The following is a 14,913-nucleotide window of genomic DNA, read 5'->3' as shown; positions in this document are numbered from 1 at the left end:
GACATCAACAGCCCTTCCTTCATCTATCAACTTGGTCACTTCCTCAAAGAACTCTATTAAGTTGGTAAGGCACGAACTCCCCCACACAAAACCATGTTGCCTATCACTGATAAGCTCATTCTTTTCCAAATATAAATAGATCCTATCCCTCAGTACTTTCTCCAGCAACTTTCCCACCACCGACATCAGGCTCACTGGTCTGTAGTTACCCAGAATATCCCTACTACTCTTCTTTACAGGGGGACAACATGAGCAACCCTCCAGTCCTCCGGCACCTCACCTGTGTTTAAGGATGTCACAAAGATATCTGTCAGGGCCCCAGCTATTTCCTCTCTCACCCCCCTCAGCAACCTGGGATAGATCCCATCCGGTCCTAGGGATTTGTCCACCTTAATAACCTCTAGCATACCCAACACATCTTCCCTATTTATGCCAACGTGATCCAGACTAATCAAACTTCTATCTCTTATTACAAGATTCATCATGTTCCTCTCCTCAGTGAACACTGATGCAAAGTAATCATTCAGAATCTCACCCATTCTCTCAGGTTCGGCACACAGCCTTCCTTCATTATCTTTTCGTGAACCAATCCTTTCTCTAGTTACCTACTTGCTTCTTATATAAGAATAAAAGGCTTTGGGATTCTCTTTAATTCTGCTCACTAAAGTTATTTCATGGCCCCTTTTAGCTCACTTGACTCCTCATTTAGGTCTGATCCTACTCTTCCGATATTCTGTTCTTAGCTGCTAGGTGCTGCATATTGGGAAAGCAAGGACTTATACACTTAATGGTAATAAGGTCCTAGGGAGTGTTGCTGAACAAAGAGACCTTGGAGTGAAGGTTCGTAGCTCCTTGAAAGTAGAGTCACAGGTAGATAGGATAGTGAAGAAGGCGTTTGGTATGCTTTCCTTTATTGGTCAGCATATTGAGTACAGGAGTTGGGAGGTCATGTTGCGACTGTACAGGATATTGGTTAGGCCACTGTTGGAATACTGTGTGCAATTCTGGTCTCCTTCTTTTCAGAGCGATGTTATGAAACTTGGAAGGGTTCAGAAAAGATTTACAAAGATGTTGCCACGGTTGGGCTATAGGGAGAGGTTGAACAGGCTGGGGCTGTTTTCCCTGGACCGTCGGAGGCTGAGGGGTGACCTTTTAGAGGTTTATAAAATCATAAGAGGCATAGACAGGGCAAATAGACAAGGTATTCTCCTTGGGGTGGGGGAGTCAAAACCTAAAGGGTATAGGTTTAGGGTGAGAGGGGAAGAGTATAAAAGAGACCTAAGGGGCAACTTTTTCACACAGAGGGTGGTACGTGTATGGAATGAGCTGCCAGAGGAAGTGGTGGAGGCTGGTACAATTGCAACATTTAAGGGGCATCTGGATGGGTATATGAATAGGAAGGGTTTGGAGGGCTATGGGCCGGGTGCTGGCAGGTGGGACTAGATTGGTATTGGGATATCTGGTCAGCGTGGATAAGTTGGACTGAAAGGTCTGTTTCAGTGCAGTACATCCCTATGACTCGATAATTCTCTGCGAGCAGCATGAAGGGAAATGATATATTGGCCATCATTGGAAGAGGATCAGAGTTCATCAGTGGAGATGTCTCACTGCAGTGGGGAGGTGGGGGGGGAGTCTCACTGCAGTGGGGAGGTGGGGGGTGTCTCACTGCAGTGGGGAGGTGGGGGGGGAGTCTCACTGCAGTGGGGAGGTGGGGGGTGTCTCACTGCAGTGGGGAGGTGGGGGGGTGTCTCAGTGCAGTGGGGAGGTGGGGGGAGTCTCACTGCAGTGGGGAGGTGGGGGGGGGAGTCTCACTGCAGTGGGGAGGTGGGGGGGTGTCTCACTGCAGTGGGGAGGTGGGGGGTGTCTCATTGCAGTGGGGAGGTGGGGGGAGTCTCACTGCAGTGGGGAGGTGGGGGGTGTCTCAGTGCAGTGGGGAGGTGGGGGGAGTCTCACTGCAGTGGGGAGGTGGGGGGGTGTCTCAGTGCAGTGGGGAGGTGGGGGGGTGTCTCAGTGCAGTGGGGAGGTGGGGGGTGTCTCAGTGCAGTGGGGAGGTGGGGGGGTGTCTCAGTGCAGTGGGGAGGTGGGGGGTGTCTCAGTGCAGTGGGGAGGTGGGGGGAGTGTGTCTCAGTGCAGTGGGGAGGTGGGGGGTGTCTCAGTGCAGTGGGGAGGTGGGGGGTGTCTCACTGCAGTGGGGAGGTGGGGGGAGTGTGTCTCAGTGCAGTGGGGAGGTGGGGGGTGTCTCAGTGCAGTGGGGAGGTGGGGGGTGTCTCAGTGCAGTGGGGAGGTGGGGGGGGTGTCTCACTGCAGTGGGGAGGTGGGGGGAGTGTGTCTCAGTGCAGTGGGGAGGTGGGGGGAGTCTCACTGCAGTGGGGAGGTGGGGGGTGTCTAAAGTCTGGTTGAAGATTTGTAGCTCTGTGTTTTTGATGATTACAAAGATGCCTAAGAGATAGACCACGGAACGAGGACATGCCACAACCAAAAGGACTAGCCACACTACCATACGTCAGGAGCGTCTCAGAACTGACAGCCGGACTACTGCGACCCTTAGGACTCATAACAGCACACAAGCCAACTTCCACACTCAGACAACAACTCACTAGAACAAAGGACCCATTAGCCAGCACGAGCCAAACTAACGTAGTTTACAAAATACCATGCAAGGACTGCACAAAACACTATATAGGACAAACAGGAAGACAGCTAACAATCCGCATCCATGAACATCAGCTAGCCACAAAACGACACGACCAGCTATCCCTAGTAGCCATACACTCAGACAACCAGGAACATGAATTTGACTGGGAAAACACTACCATCATAGGACAAGCCAGACAGAGAACAGCCAGGGAATTCCTGGAGGCATGGCATTCATCCACAAACTCCATTAACAGACACATGGACCTGGACCCCATATACAAACCACTACAGCTGAAACTGACACCCGGAAGCGGCAAGAACATCCATCAACAGACACATCGACCTGGACCCCACAAACAAACTACTACAGCTGAAACTGACACCCGGAAGCGGCAAGAACAAACACTATAAATACCGGAAGAAACATCAAAGCAGCGCTTCACAGGAGGCTCCAATAGCACTGATGATGTTCCCTAGCCAGGGAACGAAACGTTTGCAGCAAAAACTTCCAGCTCGGTGAACAGAACCACAACAACGGACACCCGAGCTACAAATCTTCAACCAGACTTTAAACACTTACGGGCGAGAAACGCTGAGACAAGCCAGGAGATGGGAATCCTGCGCTAACCGCCTAAGCGCAACACATGAACAACTCCGGTTCCTCCACGAATGCAGAAAAAATCAAATCCTGCCACAATGTGTCAAGTACAGACCTCCAGTAAATAATCCACAAGCCAGGGAAACAGCCAAGAAGAACGGATTCAGGATGGTCCAGGTAATGATCACAGACGCTCACAACCGACTGCACAAATACAAGCAAGAAATTGCGCGCCAAAAGTCGTTAATTTTAAAAACCACTAATCAGGAATGGACCCGGACCATAGAACAGGCTATCACTGTAGGACAGAACAGGACAACACTTCGCAAAAAAATGGCACTAAAAGAAAAAATGGACAAACTAACCCACAAACAGGAGGACACTACAACACACACCTGGGTTAAAAACCTCTCCCACAGACAGCTCACAGACATGGAAAGAACTATACTGGCCAAGGGACTCAAATACAACTACAGGGATGCCAACACAGCAGACTTCCTAGCAGCACTAGAATGCACACTCAGGAACAATGGACTGACAGAAGAGACACAACAAACAGTGAGACAAACGGTTGTACCTATGATGATAAGAAAACGACATACACATAATCTCAACACCAAGGAGAGGGAAGCACTGAAAGCATTGAAAAATGACAAGAACATAATCATACTACCGGCAGATAAAGGCAGAATGACGGTCATCTTAGATAAATCAGACTACATCAATAAAGCACAACAACTACTCGCAGACACCAACACCTACCAAATGAAGGATTCCGACCCCACACCACAACTCACCAATAGAATAATCAACACACTAAGGAATCTACAAAAAAACGGACAGATAATCAAAGCGGACCAGCAAAGAATGAAACCTGAAAGCAACAACACCCCCAGATTCTACGGACTACCCAAAGTACACACACCAGACATCCCACTCATACCCATAGTATCACTACCAGGGACACCAGCATACAAACTGGCCAAAGAACTACAACAAAAACTGAAACACCTAGTCAGCGGATCCAAACACTCCATACAATCAACACAGGAATTCTTGGACATCATCAGGAATACACACATAGACAAAGAAGAAACCATGGTATCATTCGACGTGACGGCACTGTTCACATCAATTGACAAAACCCTAGCCAGAGAAACAATAGCCAACCTACTGGACATACATAACAGAACACAGGAGGCCGAACCTATCAACAAGGACGGCATACTTAAACTACTAGACCTGTGCCTCACCACACACTTTACATTCAACAATCAGATATACGAACAAATCAACGGAACACCCATGGGATCACCAATCTCGGGACTCATAGCAGAGGCAGTTATGCAAAGGTTAGAACATACAGCCCTACCACAAATCCAACCCAAACTCTGGATCAGATACGTCGATGACACCTTTGTAATCATCAAAAACACAGAAATAGAAAAAACACACCGAATCATCAACGCCACACTCACAGGAATCCGATTCACGAGAGAAGAGGAAAAGGATAGCCAACTCCCATTCCTAGACGTGTTAGTAGAGAGAACACCCAACGGAGAATTCACCACAAGGGTACACAGGAAACCAACACACACAGACCAAGTCCTAAACTATGAAAGTAACCACCCCAACACACACAAACGAAGCTGCGTCAGGACACTATTCAAAAGAGCCACAACACACTGCAGTACACCAGAACTGCGAAAAGAGGAAGAGGAACACCTATACAAGGTATTCGCCAAAAACGGATACCCACGCAACTTTATCACCAGATGCCTAAGAGATAGACCACGGAACGAGGACATGCCACAACCAAAAGGACTAGCCACACTACCATACGTCAGGAGCATCTCAGAACTGACAGCCAGACTACTGCGACCCTTAGGACTCATAACAGCACACAAGCCAACTTCCACACTCAGACAACAACTCACTAGAACAAAGGACCCATTAGCCAGCACGAGCCAAACTAACGTAGTTTACAAAATACCATGCAAGGACTGCACAAAACACTATATAGGACAAACAGGAAGACAGCTAACAATCCGCATCCATGAACATCAGCTAGCCACAAAACGACACGACCAGCTATCCCTAGTAGCCATACACTCAGACAACCAGGAACATGAATTTGACTGGGAAAACACTACCATCATAGGACATGCCAGACAGAGAACAGCCAGGGAATTCCTAGAGGCATGGCATTCATCCACAAACTCCATCAACAGCCACATCGACCTGGACCCCACAAACAAACTACTACAGCTGAAACTGACACCCGGAAGCGGCAAGAACAAACCAATATAAATACCGGAAGAAACATCAAAGCAGCGCTTCACAGGAGGCTCCCACAGCACTGATGATGTTCCCTAGCCAGGGAACGAAACGTTTGCAGCAAAAACTTCCAGCTCGGCGAGCAGAACCACAACATGAGGGGAGTCTAACTGCAGTGGGGAGGTGGGGGGGTGTCTCACTGCAGTGGGGAGGTGGGGGGTGTCTCACTGCAGTGGGGAGGTGGGGGGAGTCTCAGTGCAGTGGGGAGGTGGGGGGAGTCTCAGTGCAGTGGGGAGGTGGGGGGAGTCTCACTGCAGTGGGGAGGTGGGGGGGGTGTCTCACTGCAGTGGGGAGGTGGGGGGTGTCTCAGTGCAGTGGGGAGGTGGGGGGGTGTCTCAGTGCAGTGGGGAGGTGGGGGGTGTCTCACTGCAGTGGGGAGGTGGGGGGTGTCTCAGTGCAGTGGGGAGGTGGGGGGTGTCTCAGTGCAGTGGGGAGGTGGGGGGGTGTCTCAGTGCAGTGGGGAGGTGTCTCAGTGCAGTGGGGAGGTGGGGGGGTGTCTCAGTGCAGTGGGGAGGTGGGGGGTGTCTCACTGCAGTGGGGAGGTGGGGGGTGTCTCAGTGCAGTGGGGAGGTGGGGGGTGTCTCTGGATTCTTGTTATCTCATTTCTGAAGACTTCCCATTTTCCAGCCGTCCCTTTACCTGCGAACATCTGCCCCCAATCAGCTTTCGAAAGTTCTTGCCTAATGCTGTCAAAATTGGCCTTTCTCCAATTTAGAACTTCAACTTTTAGATCTGGTCTATCCTTTTCCATCATTATTATAAATCCAATAATATTATGGTCGCTGTCTCCAAAGTGCTCCCCCACTGACACCTCAGTCACCTGCCCTGCCTTATTTCCCAAGAGTAGGTCAAGTTTTGCACCTTCTCTAGTAGGTACATCCACAAACTGAATCAGAAAATTGTCTTGTACACACTTAAGAAATTCCTCTCCATCTAAACCTTTAACACTATGGCAGTCCCAGTCAATGTTTGGAAAGTTAAAATCCCCGACCATAACTACCCTATTATTCTTACAGATAGTTGAGATCTCCTTACAAGTTTTTTTCTCAATTTCCCTCTGACTATTGGGGGGGGGGTCCATAATACAATCCCAATAAGGTGATCATCCCTGTCTTATTTCTCAGTTCCACCCAAATAACTTCCCTGGATGTATTTCTGGGAATATCCTCCCTCAGCACAGCTGTAATGTTACCCCTTATCAAAAATGCCACTCCCCCCTCCTCTTGCCTCCCTTTCTATCCTTCCTGTAGTATTTGTATCCTGGAACATTAAGCTGCCAGTCCTGCCCATCCCTGAGCCATGTTTCTGTAATTGCTATGATATCCCAGTCCCATGTTCCTAACCATGCCCGGAGTTTATCTGCCTTCCCTGTTAGGCCCCTTGCATTGAAATAAATGCAGTTTAATTTATTAGTCCTCCCTTGTCCCTGCCTGCCCTGACTGTTTGACTCACTTCTGTTCTCAGCTGTACCCGTCTCAGATCAATCTTTTTCCTCAGTACCTCCTGCATCCCACCTCCCCTACATTACTGGTTTAAATCCTCCCGAGCAGCTCTAACAAATCTCCCTGCCAGTCCCCTTCCAATTTAGGTGCCAGCCGTCCTTCTTGTACAGGTCACTTCTACCCCAAAAGAGATTCCAATGATCCAAAAATGTGAATCCTTCTCCCATACACCAGCCATACATTCATCTGCTCTATCCTATTCGTACTAGCTCGTAGCATTGGGAGTAATCCAGATATTATTACCCTTGAGGACCTCCTTTTTAAATTCCTGCCTAACTCTCTGTAATCTCCCTTCAGAATCTCAACCTTTTCCCTTCCAATGTCGTTGGTTCCAATGTGGACAATGACCTCCTGCTGGCCCCTCTCCCCTGTGAGAACATTCTGCACCCTCTCTGAGACATCCTTGATCCTGGCACCAGGGAAACAACACACCATTCTGCTTTTTCGCTGCTGTCCACAGAAACGTGCCTGTACCTCAGACTACAGAGTCCTCTAACACAGTTGATGTCTTGGAATTTGACATACCCTCATTGCAATAGAGCCAGTCTCAACACCAGAAACTTGGCTGTTCGTGCTATGTCCCCCTAAGAATCCATCACCCCCTACATTTTCCAAAACAGCCTACTTGTTAGACTCTTGCACTAACTGCCTACCTCTCTTACCCTTCCTGGAGTTAACCCATCTATGTGACTGTATCTGAGACTTTCCCCCCTTCCTATAATTGCCATCCATCACATACCGTTGCTATTGCAAATTCCTCATTGCCTCTAACTGTCTCTCCAACCAATCCATTCAATCTGATAGGATTCGCAACCAACAGCATTAATTGCAGATATAATCCACAGTGACCTGTAAACTCTCCTTGAACTCCCATATCTGACAAGAAGTGTACATCACTCGACTAAAGGCCATTTTTGATCCTTCACAATCTACAGACCCAGAAAATAACACCGTCTTATTCCTCTACAAAACACTGCTCCAGATTAAAACTAGTCACTTATCTGCTTCTGTGCTGTGACTGCGCCCAAACAGTCCCTCCAAGAGCAGTTGTGAATTTCACTGCTTGTTGATTTTCCCAGACGCTGTCCGATGTCCAGCGAATTCAAACAGCAAAGGCAGTGACTGTGCAGGTTCACTGTGGTGCCAGTTTCTTTCTCTCTCTCTCTCTCTCTCTCTCTCCTGCACTGACCTCACCATGTGCTTCCTTTGGCTGGACCTCTCCCTTTAAAACTGCTGTTGTTTTGACTTTTTTCCTCCAAAGTTCCAAAACAATGCAACAGCAAATAAAACACACAACACCAGGTTATAGTCCAACAAGTTTAATTGGAAGCACACTAGCTTTCGGAGCGATGCTCCTTCATCAGGTGATAGTGGAGGGCTCAATCCTAACACAGAATTTATAGCAAAAATTTACAGTGTGATGTAACTGAAATTATACATTGAAAAATTAATTGTCTGTTAAGCCTTTCATCTGTTAGAATACAGTGTCGCTCCGAAAGCTAGTGTGCTTCCAATTAAACCTGTTGGACTATAACGTGGTGTTGTGTGATTTTTAACTTTGTACACCCCAGTCCAACACTAGCATCTCCAAGTCATGGTAAATAAAACAGTAATTGCTGTAAAACAGTAATTCGAGGAAATCACCTCCAGTACCTAAAATACTTCAAAAAAGGAGTAACTGTTGCAGCCAGAAATGTTTCCCATCCTTCATCTTGGATTACCCAGTGTTCTTGAAACCCCAACTTCCTTTTATCTTGAAGGTAAATGGATAGCTTAAAAGCACAGTTGTTTATAAATGAGCTGAGATGCTGACTATTTTGCTGGGACTGTGAGATCTAGCCTCTCCACTGTTAACACAAAAGCGATTTCCGTTGTTTCAAAGAGTAAACACCTTGCAGCTTGAAGCCCCCTTTACACTGCAGTGTGAAACCACCCAGGCTTGGTGTCAGGCAGACTGCAGAGTTAGGATCATTCTCATCAACCAATATTAAAATATAACCATCACATAAGGCTGGGAATTGAAACAGTAACCCCAGACCCACCTCGCCACCAGGTTTGGCGCTCTGGCCCAACTGCTTGTTTCCCTGGTGCCGATTATGCTCTGCCCACTCTTTTACCTGCTGCCGGGCACGACTGGTATCCAGGAGCTGTCGGGAGTGCTGCTGTTGCTGTTGGAGATGTTGGAGTGCGTACTGAAGTTGCTGGCTCCCTGATGTGGGCTGGTATCTCTGCCTTGGAGTCACTCCTGTCACTGTGTTATATGCACACTCGACCTCCTGATCCCAGCTCAGGTTATCCACAAAACCCCTGTGTATGTGCATGTGAGAGAGACAGAGACATTACCATGGTTAGTAATTGGCCAGATCTGGGAGAAGAGACAGTAAGTGTGAATGAATTAAAGTATGTGTTTATCAATTCCGCTCTCCCCCACCCCTAACAATACTGCACCGCATCATGGCATGGCAATCAGTAACTGCCTTCACCATCACCCACACCCTGAGAAACCTTGTTGGTGATGAGGTGTGGGTGTAGTTCAGTGGGGTGGGGGATTGGTGGGGGAGATTACTAAGTGGTATCTACCAGCTGGGCAAGGTTGGATGGAATAGTCAGAGATTGAGTGAATACATCCTTCCCCTGCCCCTTCTGATGGTCAGGAATTGACACAGGATCGAGAAAAGGAAATCTGAAGTAAAATTCAATTTCAGGAAGTGGGTGTCACGGCAGGGTCAAGTTTTCTGAGCCAGAGAATCATGTTTCCAAACCCACCCAAACTTGAAGAGTCACTTCAGCACAAACTTGGGCCATAGAATCTGAGCACAATTATACCATTCAGCCCATCAGGTCTGGGTCCATTATTTGATTATGGCTGATTTGTTTCTCAATTCCTTTCTCGCGACTTCTTTCTGTAATCTTTCATTCTCTTACGAATCAAGAACCTATCTATCTCTGTCTCAAATATACTTAGAGTGTCTGACTGGTATTCCTCATGTAATGTTCCTCTTCATTGCACAACAGCACTGAGTTAGCAACTGCAATAAGGTACAGGACCCCTCCCTCTCCTGAAGGGGCTGACTCTCACTGGGGTACAGGGTCTCCCTCTCTCTCCTGAAGGGGCTGACTCTCACTGAGGTACGGGGTCTCCCTCCCTCTCCTGAAGGGGCTGACCCTCACTGGGGTACAGGGTCCCCCTCCCTCTCCTGAAGGGGCTGACCCTCACTGGGGTACGGGGTCTCCCTCCCTCTCCTGAAGGGGCTGATCCTCACTGGGGAATGGGGTCTCCCTCCCTCTGCCGAAGGGGCTGACTCTCACTGGGGTATAGGGTCCCCCTCCCTCTCCTGAAGGGGCTGATTCTCACTGGGGTACGGGGACTCCCTCCCTCTCCTGAAGGGGCCGACCCTCACTGGACTACGGGGTCCCCCTCCCTCTCCTGAAGGGGCTGAGTCGCACTGGGGTACGGGGTCTCCCTCGCTCTCCTGAAGGGGCTGAGTCGCACTGGGGTACGGGGTCTCCCTCCCTCTCCTGAAGGGGCTGAGTCGCACTGGGGTACAAATCTGGACAATATCAAGGTTTGGGCTGACAAGTGGCAAGTAACATTCGTGCCACACAAATGCCAGGCTATGATCATCATGAATAAAAAACAACCTAATTACCACCTCTTGATATTCAATGGTGTTAGCATCACTGAGTCCCCTACTGCCAACATCCTGAGAGTTATCTTTGACCAAAAACTTAACTGGACTCATCACATAAACACAGTGGGTACAAGAGCAGGTCAGAGGCTGGGAATCCTGCAGTGAGTAACTCACCTCCTGACTCCCCAAAGCCTGTCCACCATCTACAAGGCACAAGTCAGGAGTGTGATGGAATACTCCCCACTTGTCTGGATGGGGGCAGCTCCAAGAACACTCAAGAAGCTTGACACCATCCAAGAAAAAGCTGCCTACTTGACTGGCACCACATCCATAACCATCCTTTCCCTCCACCACCAATGCTCAGTAACAGCAGCATGTACCATCTACAAGATACACTGCAGAAACTCACCAAAGATCCTCAGACAGCACCTTCCAAACCCATGATCACTTCCATCTAAAAGGGCAGGACAGATAGATGGGAACACCACCCCCTGCAAGTTTCCCGCCAAGCCCCTCACCATCCTGACTTAGAAATATATCACCGTTCTTTCACTGTCACTGGGTCAAAACCGTGGAATTCCCACCCTAAGGGCATTGTGGGTCAAACCACAGCACATGGACTGCAGTGGTTTAAGGAAGCAGCTCACCCCCACCTACTCAAGGGACAACTAGGGACAGGGAATAAATGCTGGGTCAGCCAGCAACACCCACATCCCACAAAATAATAAGTTAAAGATCCCCTACTCCCCTGAAGATGATGACTATCACTGGGGTACAGGTTCCCTCTGCTCTTATGCAGGTCAAATAGCAGATAATGGCATGATTTAATATTTTACCTGAAAGACAATACCTTGATCCTTTAGTCCTGATTTTAACACAGCAGAGCGCTACCTCAGGAAAACGGCTAATGTGACACCCCTACTCAAAGAGGGGGAGGGAGGCAAAAAGTAGGAAACTATATTACGATTAGCTGATTAATATCTACCATTGGAAAATACTGGAATCTATCACTAAGGAAGTAATAGCAATGCATTTTGAAAATCATAATCAACATGGCTTAATTAGATTAGATTACTTACAGCGTGGAAAGAGGCCCAACAAATCCACACCGACCTGCCACCCACCCATACATTTACCTCACACTACGGGCAATTTAGCATGGCCAATTCACCTGACCTGCACATCTTTGTGACTGTGGGAGGAAACCGGAGCACCCGGAGGAAACCCACGCAGACATGGGGAGAATGTGCAAACTCCACACAGACAGTCGCCTGAGTTGGGAATTGAACCCGGGTCTCAGGCGCTGTGAGGCAGCAGTGCTAACCACTGTGCCACCGTGCTGGCTTCATGAAAGTGAAATTGTGCCTGATTAATGTATAAGAGTTTCTCGAGGAAGTCTCAATGAGAATGATACAGGAGAACCATTGGATGCCATTGAGTGTTCCAGCACGGAATCAGACCCTTCGGTCCAACTCGTCCATGCTGACCAGGTATCGCAACCTGACCTAGTCCCATTTGCTAGCATTTGGCTCATATCTGTCTAAGCCCTTCCTATTCATGTACACAACCAAATGCCACTTAAATGTGATAATTGTACTAGCTTCCACCGCTTCCTCTGGCAGTTCGTTCCATACATACACCACCCTCTGTATGAAATCGTTATCCCTTATGTCCCTTTCAACTTTTTCCCCTTTTACCTTAAACCTATGCCCTCTAGTTTTGACTTCATCCCAAGGAAAAGAATTTGGCTATTTACCCTACCCATGCCCCTCATGATTTTATAAACCACTATAAGGTGACCCCCCCTCAGCCTCCAATGCTCCAGGGAAAAAACCCCACCTATTCAGCCTCTCCATACAGGTTAAACCCTCCAACATTCTTATACATTTGTTCTGAACCCTTTCAAGCTTCACAAAATCTTTCATATAGCAGGGAGACCTGAACAGAATGCAGTATTCCAAAAATGGCCTAACCAATGTCTTGTAAGCCACATGACATCCCAATTCCAATACTCAATGCACTGATCAATGAAGACAGATGTGCCAAATGCCTTCTTCAGTACCCTGTCTACCTACAACTCCACTTTCAAAGAACTGTGAACCTGCAACCTCGGTCCCTTTTTCCAGCAACTTTCCCCAACACCTTACCATTAAGTAATTTGTTTTTCCAAAATGCAGCACCTTGCATTTATCTAAATTAAACTCCATCTGCTATTCCTCAGCCCACTGGCCCATCTGATCAAAGTCCCGTTGTACTCTGAGGTAACCTTCTTCACTGTCCACTATACTTCCAATTTTGGTGTCATCTGCAAATTGCTAACCATCCTTCTGATTTTCACATCCAAATCATTTACATAAATGACAAAAAGCAGTAGACCACAGGTCACAAGCTTTTAGTCCATAAAACAACTTCCATCAATAATCCCTGTCTCCTACCTTCAAACCAGTTCTGTACCCAGTTGGCTAGCTCCCCCTCCTGTCTTCCATGTGATCTAACCTTGCCAACATTTACTGCTCTGCCTTCATCAATCTGCTTTGTTACTTCTTTAAAAAATTAAATCAAGTTCATGAGAGGTGCTCTAATTGAAACATTTGGGATTTTTAATGGGCTTGACAGGGTAAAGTTTGAGGGGATGCTTCCCTCTCATGGGAGAGTCTAAGACCAGAGGGCACAGTCTCAGAATAAAGGAGCACCAATTTAGGACTGAGATGAGGAGGAATCTCTCCTCTCAGAGGATTGAGGGTCTTTGGAACTCCATGCTACGGAGAGTCGTGGAGGCAGAGTCCTTGTGTATATTTAAGGCTGAGATAGATTCTTGATCAGTAGGGGAATCAAGAGTTACTGAAAAAATACAGTAAAGTGGATATGAGGAGTGTCGGATCAGCTGTGACCGAACTGAATGGCGAAACTGGTGTGAGGGACTGAATGGCCTGTTTCTGTTCGTATTTCATGTGGTGCTATGGTGTTAGAACTGACCCTCTGATGGTGGGGTGCTGCCTCTATCTGCGTGGCACTCCCACAGTACCTGTACTGACTCTCTACAGTTTGGCACTCCTGTTGTACTGATCCTCCAACAGTGCGGCACACGTCCTGTACGGACCCATCAACAGCGCAGGACTCCCTCAGTATTGACCCTCTGACAGTGCGGCACTCCCTCAGTACTGACCCACCAACAGCGCAGGACTCCCTCAGTACTGATCCTCTGATAGTGCAGCACTCTCTCGGTACAGACCCACCAACAGCGCAGCACTCCCTCAGTACTGATCCACTGACAGTGCAGCACTCCCTCAGTATGGACCCACCAACAGCGCAGCACTCCTCAGTACTGACCCCCTGACAGTGTAGTGCTCCCTCAGTACTGACCTCCAACAGTGCGACACTCCCTCAGCGCTGACCCTCCGACAGTGCGGCACTCCCTCAGCACTGACCCTCTGACAGTGCGGCACTCCCTCAGCACTGACCCTCCGACATTGCCGCACTCCCTCAGCACTGACCCTCCGACTGCGCGGCACTCCCTCAGCACTGACCCTCCGACAGTGCAGCGGTCCCTCAGCACTGACCCTTCGACAGTGCCCCTCCCTCAGCACTGACCCTCCGACAGTGCGGCACTCCCTCAGCACTGACCCTCCGACAGTGCGGCACTCCCTCAGCACTGACCCTCCGACAGTGCGGCATTCCCTCAGCACTGACCCTCCGACTGTGCGGCACTCCCTCAGCACTGACCCTCCGACTGTGCGGCGCTCCCTCAGCACTGACCCTCCGACAGTGCGGTGCTCCCTCAGCACTGACCCTCCGACAGTGCGGCACTCCCTCAGCACTGACCCTCCGACTGCGCGGCACTCCCTCAGCACTGACCTTTCGACAGTGCGGCACTCCCTCAGCACTGACCCTCCGACAGTGCGGCACTCCCTCAGCACTGACCCTCCGACTGTGCGGCACTCCCTCAGCACTGACCCTCCGACAGTGCGGTGCTCCCTCAGCACTGACCCTCCGACAGTGCGGTGCTCCCTCAGCACTGACCCTCCGACAGTGCTGCTCTTCCTCAATATGGCTCTAGATAGGTGAGTCTGAACTATAATAAACTGAATTCCCTGAAATGATGTTTAAAATATCACATATGAGCATGAGACAAAGAGTGTTCATGATTGAATCAACTGTACAAATATTTTTGGGATCTTTTTGTTCAGTGTAGTGAACCATGAGTGGA

The 14,913-nt window shown here is 48.8% G+C and overlaps 1 protein-coding gene across 4 annotated transcripts in view; it reads right to left on the bottom strand.

Moving 5' to 3' along the window:
- ttll5 (tubulin tyrosine ligase-like family, member 5) overlaps window positions 1–14,913 on the bottom strand; it is a 386,423-nt gene that overhangs the window by 45,788 nt on the left and 325,722 nt on the right. For 3 of the 4 annotated variants that reach the window (XM_060829527.1, XM_060829531.1, XM_060829528.1), the window contains one exon: window positions 9,117–9,381. In XM_060829527.1, coding sequence (XP_060685510.1) covers window positions 9,117–9,381 — 265 coding nt within the window. The remainder of the gene's footprint in view (window positions 1–9,116; window positions 9,382–14,913) is intronic. The other variant, XM_060829530.1, reaches the window with a different exon arrangement.

Source organism: Hemiscyllium ocellatum, chromosome 8 (genome assembly GCF_020745735.1).
Source record: "Hemiscyllium ocellatum isolate sHemOce1 chromosome 8, sHemOce1.pat.X.cur, whole genome shotgun sequence".
NCBI lineage: Eukaryota > Metazoa > Chordata > Chondrichthyes > Orectolobiformes > Hemiscylliidae > Hemiscyllium > Hemiscyllium ocellatum.
The sequence above is the reverse complement of the archived record's forward strand: the minus strand, read 5'-3'. Positions and strand labels throughout refer to the sequence as shown.